The sequence below is a fragment of the Taurulus bubalis genome, assembly GCF_910589615.1.
Source record: "Taurulus bubalis genome assembly, chromosome: 16".
NCBI classification, from domain to species: domain Eukaryota; kingdom Metazoa; phylum Chordata; class Actinopteri; order Perciformes; family Cottidae; genus Taurulus; species Taurulus bubalis.
The window spans coordinates 5,213,376-5,220,936 of NC_136604.1; the positions used below are offsets into that span (position 1 = coordinate 5,213,376).

At 43.1% G+C, this 7,561-nt stretch overlaps 1 protein-coding gene across 1 annotated transcript; it reads right to left on the bottom strand.

Moving 5' to 3' along the window:
- Window positions 1-958: 958 nt before the first annotated feature.
- galr1a (galanin receptor 1a) lies at window positions 959-2,704 on the bottom strand (the record flags this gene model as incomplete). Its single annotated transcript, XM_079231898.1, has 3 exons — window positions 959-1,312; window positions 1,708-1,773; window positions 2,051-2,704. 3 exons carry the CDS (start codon window positions 2,702-2,704, stop codon window positions 959-961), a joined length of 1,074 nt encoding a protein of 357 aa, XP_079088024.1.
- Window positions 2,705-7,561: the final 4,857 nt, after the last annotated feature.

A 7,561-nucleotide genomic window follows, 5' to 3' on the forward strand; every position in this document is an offset into this window, starting at 1 on the left:
TAGCTGAATGCTGCTTTCTAATAATTTTCCCTGTGCACATGGACTCTAGCAGGAGTGAATCTGCTGAAAACCACTAATGAGAATCCGATGTAATCGACCTCCCACTTCCTTCTGTGAGTGTCTCTGGTAGCTCAGCTGTGAACCAGCGAGGGGCTTTCTTTATCCGTCGCTTGGAGAGAGAATGGTTATCTGACGCCATTTAAACACTGCATCATTATTTACACGAACCTGATGTTCTCTGGTATGGCGCCAACCTACAGTGTGTACATAGTAACCCAGCCTAGTCTGGTGCTCCCATGTGGGAAGAGAATGGTGCCTTCTGTGTCCGTCACGGCTGTGATGAATAGGCTCAAATTAAAAGGGGACATTATTGAATGCATATGTTAGATATTGAAAGGCGATTCCTCATTAATCTGTCTGTGCTCGTTTTCCAAAAATGGTCTGGGCTGCTGCTGCCATGATCGACCTCTGGCAATAAACACACGGTAGATGCTTTGTTGTAGAAAGCGATAATAAAAAAAAAAGAAGAACACTTTGCTCATTGAACGCAACATTTGAAAAATTATGTTTTTGTATGTTTTTTTTCAATGCAGAGTTTTAGAAACAGCACCGCTTCCACATAGTTAGCCCACTAGAGGGCAACGTCTTACAAGTGATGTCTTCCAAATTCAGAGCATTGAAGGATTGACTCCAAATGGCTCTCAACATGGTGACAGCTGAGCTGTCAAGAGTAGCTCACTCATGAAACGTGTGCTAAAAATGAGTAAACGGTCATGATAATGAATTTGATGAAGATCCGTAGGGCTGGTCAAGCACATTTTACAACACGTTAAAAAGAAATGTAAAATATATCAGTAATGTGTTGTTTTTAAATCCCAAATATCACCATACATATTGCCCTGAACAAATCCAGTATTTATTCAGAACACAGAAGATGCTCTCCACAACAGCGGCGACATCAAAGCATTTTACTGATCTGAGAGTCGTGACCTTTGTTAGTCACACTGATGTTGGTGAACGGCGCCGTCTCCGGCCGGCTGCGCTGCTCCCTGCCCTGCTTCGCGGGACACGTGCTGGGCACCCGGCACCAGAAGACCTGCCTGTAGGAGTTCCTGAAGTTCTCCGACAGGAAAGCGTAGATGATGGGGTTGACGGAGGAGTTGCTGTAGGCCAAGCAGTGAGCCACCACCCTGAACACGAAGGAGGCCTGGTTCAGGGGGAAGGAGCCGAACTCCACCCACAGGTGGACGATGTGGTGAGGCAGCCAAGACAGACAGAAGACCACCACCACCACCAGGACCGTCTGGGCAGTCTGCGGAGACAAGGAAATTGTCATAATTCGCATGAATGATGTTTTGCGTCATGGCTAAAACGTGATAACAGGTCACAGTGACCTTTGACCTTCCAATACATTTGAATCAGTTCATCCTGATGTCCATGTGGCGTTTGTGCCAAATGTAAAGACTTTGGACAAATTAAACTATTGATCCACAATGAAAATTGTGTGACATTAATTTCAGTTCTATATTCTAAATCTATTATGTGTGGCTGCTTTCAAGCATCACCTCAGAGACACAGACCTGGCCCATGAAACCATCAGCCATTACAGGAGAAATCAGGGAAGCATGTCCACATTCACTGTTCCCAGTTACAGCATTATTATATGACAAGGTGAACATATGGAGACAGACATAAGATACCACCAACCTTCTTTTTGGATTGCTCGGATTTTTTGGAGACGTTCTTCAGCTTTTTATGCAGATGGTTTAAAACCTGCGACGATAGAAGTATGATTAAAGATAAACCTTCTATCTTGAATATGTCCTGTCACATTATCAATCACAGTCATCAGATCATGTTTCATTTGTCAATTCTAACCCTGTTGCTGAAAGTCATTATTTATACATTGGAAGTTAATTTGATGGAGATTGAAGCCACAATGTGTGCACCATGTTTAACTTTGCATTCATGTCTGTTTACTACTCCGAGCTGTGGACATCTGTCTGTAACACCGGAGACTTTACGCGCACCCGGACCCGCGCGCACCCACCTTTGCATAGCAGACCGATATCAAAGTGAGAGGCAGGACGTATCCGAAAACAAACGTGCACACCACGTAGACCTTCCTCTGGTGGTCCGGCCAGACCTCCCAGCAGAAGGTGCTGTTGTCCTGCCTCTCCACGATGCTCTGGTAGTGCGCAACGGGCGCCGCCATGACCAGGGACAGGATCCAGATGAGCACCACCCCGAGCATGGCGTGCCTCCCGACCCGGATCGACGAGGACTTCCTGGCGTGGACGATGGCCACGTAGCGGTCCACGGACATCGCCGACAGCGTGAAAATGCTGACCAGCATGGACACGGTGAAGAAGTAGTGGATGAACTTGCAGATGAACGCTCCCAGCACCCACGTGGGCAGCATGTAGATGGTGGACTGGAAGGGGACGCAGAAGAGGAGGTAGGACAGGTCCGCCACGCTCAGGTTGAGGATGAAGATGTTGGTGGTGCTCCTCGGCTGTCCCGGCTTGCTGCGCGCGAGCACCGTGATCACCATGGTGTTCCCGAGCACGCCGAGGATGAAAATAAGGGCAAATATCAGAAGAGAAACAAAGTTGTCCACACCCATCCCCAGTACGGCTTGAGCCGGCAGCCGCACAGCGTTGGTGTTGAAAGGCTGACTCTGGTTCTCCACCTGCAGCTCCATCTTTGCTTCTTCCCCCCCCCTTCCGCCAGTGAAGAGAAGTTACATGTTGAGATGCTGAAGCTCAGGTTGGAATTTCTCCCGAGTAAAGGCTGCATGGAGCTCACGCGTCTGCAGGCTGCCTCCCCTGCCTTCCTTGGCAACGTCACCGTGCCGCGCGCAACACATCGCGCCAATACCTTTCCACTGTTCCCAGTGAGATGGGAGCGCACAGAAACCCATCAGCAAGCCAGTTCATCAAGCACTCAGTGTTTATTTAGACAAGTGCATCAACACATGTTGACATCTGATGCCTTGTTATTCATGAATGTAATGTATAGATATTAATACAGCAATTATTGGTATTAGTTCATACATTTTTTACAGAATGTGAAAGGGACAATCTCTTCTACAATATTTGCAAAACAGATTAATTCAATTTATTTCACATTGCATACAAATTATTACATGCATATTATTTTACACCCCCCCAAAAAAAATCAGAACAAACACGACGGTTAATCATTCAAATGGCAATCCGAGGCTCCCGGCTATTTAGCAGACAGAGTGAGTCCATTTCACATTATTGGGCTGCTGTTGCTGTGCTCTCCTCTCACAGCTCAGTGTCATGGTAACAACAGGTCTGACCCCCTGAGAGGGAGAGCAGCAGGGTCAAGGCGGCTTATCGTCTTAGGTTTCTATAGCATTTGGTCAAGAAGATCACAGAGGAGAGGGACATAATGCATCGACATGATATGATGACATCACCGTGTTCTCAAGCTGAAACAGAAGTTTAGAGCCTCGTGATTCTGTCCTTTAAGACCCCATCCGGCTGTTGAAATGTTTTTTTGAGGGACTTATTATCTTCTTTGTGTCTTCCTCTATCGCTAAAAGTGGATCTCTTCACATTGCACAATCACAACAAGTTCATAAAAAAAACCACTTGATTTAAAAGAAGAGAGTATACTATTCTGTATATGTGTATATATATATATATATAAGTTGTAATAAGACTGAAAACAAATAAGTAATTTTTCAGACATTCTTAGACACAGCAAAAATTAATGTTACAAAGAAACGCAGCAAAACAGCCCTCTTGGATGTCTTTATGTTAGATTAATATGATGAAGTGCCCTCTTGGCTGCCCTTACAGTGGAGATAACATGAAGTGCCCTCTTTAATGCCCCTACAGTAGATAAAACATATACCGTGCACTCTGAGGTGCCCTTCCAATGGAGAACACACAATGACGTGTGCTCTTGGATGCCCCTATGGCCGAATAAACATGATAAAGTGTCCTTGATGGTGCTCTTTAGTGGAGAAAACATGACGAATGGCCTTCTTGGATGCCCGTCTAGTGAAGAAAAAACAGAGTGCCCTCTTGGATGCCCCTACAGAAGATAAAAAAAAGTAGAGAAGAGCCTTTGAGGGTGCCTTTCAAGTGGAGAAAAAAACATCACAAATATTCTTGGATACCCTTTCGGTAAATAAAACATGATGCCCTCTCGGGGGACCATTTCAGTGGAGAAAATGATGCAGTGAACTAATGGGTGCCCTTCAATGGAACATAGGCTGCTCTACATGCTAAAAAACCTTCTGCGTGCTGGTGCCCCTGACCTGTGATCAGAGCTGATGACATGAAATAATAAAGCACCACGGACAGATATTTCTTAAAATAGATAAGACATTGTCACGATAGTCACGATAAATTATATATAAAATAAATTAATTGGATGCAGTCTTAAGGCTTTGGTGTGTCTTTCTTCTCCCCGGCAGAGTGAGGGATAACATCTCGTATTGATGGAGTACTGAGTCGCCATGGAAACTTCAGGCTGCTTCAGGACACGAACCAATTACAAAACAAAAGCCGTACTCCCCAAAGTATAATACGCCAGTGATATAGTGGCCGCTATCAAGGCTCAGCTCAAAATAATCCTCATCGGTATCATCACCATCATCACCTTCACTCCCTTTTGGTTTTAAAAAGAGTTATGGGTTCAATTCACGTGATTAACACCAGCATATGAATCAGATGCGTATTCAATAACATCTTCAAAACGTGAACAAGCGCCTGAGGACAAGTGGAGCCCAAGATAACGTCGGCCTCTGCGCTCAGGTTACATAGCGTGTGCATCATCTCTGTCCTCATTTCCAGATCGCTATCTCTCAGCATTGGTTCCTCCCGAAAGTCACATGCTTGCATAATTATAATGAATCTGCTCTCCGGACAGTCAGGGCGCATCAATAGCGCAGGCTGAAGGCTGAGGACGATAGATGGAATTGAGAAAAATGTATGTAAAGTATTTGCTTGCTGAGTCACGAGCACGTTCACTTCTGTGTGTTTGACCCTTGAGAAAAGGGCAATTTAGATGTATGATATCAAAATGTTCAGAAATATTTCTTCGGTTGGTTGCAATCTGCAACCTCACAGCTATCGATGCCGCCAGCACCTACGCGCTGGCCCTTTAAGAGGTTTTTTACCGTGCAGCCCGCAGAGGGTGATGATGTCACTTAAAGTCTGTTGCTACTTAGACTAATTAGTCAAATATATAGATATATATAAAATAAAAAGATTTTTCATTTTAATTTACTGGTTATTTTTCATATTGTGGCATTTGTAATGAATACATTTAATTTACTTTTCAAATGTATTCTCATAATACGAGACATGACCTTTTTATAAGACCTCTCTCTCTCCTTCTTTTTCTCTCTCTATCTATAAATAAGAAAAAAAGATATACTGTATAATAGAAGGTATCAGAAATCAGAGGAGATGAACAACAAAATAAAAAAGGGAAATATTAAGCATGAATGATATGAAGAAAAACGGAATCGGGTATATATGACAATATATTGAAATATTGACTATTGCTGATGTCTCAAAGTTCAGTAAATGTTCCTTTCAACCAACTGGATAATCTGCTGCCAAGCATGTATATGAAGCAGGAGACATGTGAAGCGTTGAGTCCAGTCAACAGCTCTCCAACACAGTGCCAGGGGCTTTTGATTGCAGGCTTGTGTGAGACCATCGGGTGCAGTTCCTCTCACCAGCAGCAGGGGGAGTGAGGGAGGTTTGCCTCCACACGCCAGTCATTGCAACAACAATTCATCTTCCTGAAAGTGACCTTGTGTCAAGTGCAAAGACAAACCAATCTGTTAACAGATGGCGCCTGGAGCCAAAAGGAAATTTATTTTTTCATCTGCTGAATTGAATGTGTGCTCAACGCCGCCACCAGACAGACACACACACACACACACACACACACACACACACACACACACACACACACACACACACACACACACTGGGATCTTCCCAGTGCATGCCGAGCCTAGTCGCTGAGCTGAAGCAAATGCAGATGAAAGTTGTTTACTCAGTCAAACCATATTCTGTACATGTAACCTTTTAATTGCGGCAATATGGCGGCTCATGAAGTATTAAAGTGAAGTGTGTCATTTGTGCTGGGAACATGCTTTTTCAAACATGGCATCGGAAGTTACTTGATCTAAATGTCAAACACACCGTCAGATGAATAATTCATAAGGAAGCATTTTCTTTGGTGTGACAGTGCAGTGAATACATACGTAACGCACAGTGCTCTCTATTAGAAAACATCATGGCAACGTGTGTTTCACCAGCAGGACCTGGTGGAAAGAACTGCAGGTTGCAGGTCCAGAGTCCCATTGGACAAAATGGAAAAGAAGAAGCCGTCTGCACTTTGAAATTTGAAAGATTTGTATTAAAGTATTGTTTCAACCTCCGAGCTCTTCATCTGGCGAGCATCAGTGAGAACAAGGAGGATGTATATACCTGTACAGACAAAGAAATGCTTGCATTGGATTTGTCTTTTAGGGAATAATCTGAGATCGTCGTCTCTGCGTTTTTCATGTTTCATTGTTTTCATGTTCTTTTGTTTGGATGAAAAAGCTTATATATATATATATATATATATATATATATATATATATATATATATATATATATATATATATATATATATTTACTGTATACATTCTTTGTCTTTTCTGCTCGCCCAGAAAACAATCGTCAGCACAATGAGTTGAACATATTGCCAAACTGTGTTATTACAAAAACAGTAAGACCGCACTGTGTTTCAGAACAATCTCACTTATCTGTTCAAATGAACCAGCACAGGACATGTTGTTCAATTCTGTAGATTCTGCCAAGAGATACACAGCCGGAACAGTCAGTCCACTTCTGTGATCTTGATGCATTCAGTGACCTTGGTTGCCTACCAACACGTTGCAGTCAGGGGGGTGGTATCACGAGGATGCGGTCGGTCTCCAATCCTGGGAGAGATTTACTGTTGCTACAAATGACAGGAAGCTCTGATATTTAAGCCATCATGGCCACAAAGATTTACTGAATATCCCCTCTACGGCACTTCCTGTCTGTAGGTGCACCAGGTGCAAAAGAGGCCCATTTTTAGAGCCAGCGCAGGAGATTTGTGAGAACAGATCTGTGAATCGAATTAATATGAAGCACGTGAATGACAGTCGGGTGATAATAAAAGGACACTGGGAACTCCGATGCGTGAGAAAATCTAATGTGCACATAATTTCACAGGTGTTAGGCAGAAGGATGAGTTAAGAGAAAGACAGAGATTAGATGATGCTTTCAGTAAGGTTTGATTTGAGTAACGTCATTCTCTGCTCAGGTAGAAATTACTCCACTATATATGTACATAGCAAATAGTTATTTGATGCTATATTAATGCTCTGAATTTTGAATTTAGCACAAATACTACAGATACTAAGTGACTGAAAATATAAAGGTGAATGAAAAGACATAGAATTTGAAAATGGCAACAAAAAAAACAAACAAAAAATGATTAATGTTCATCACTGTGGAACTTCTCT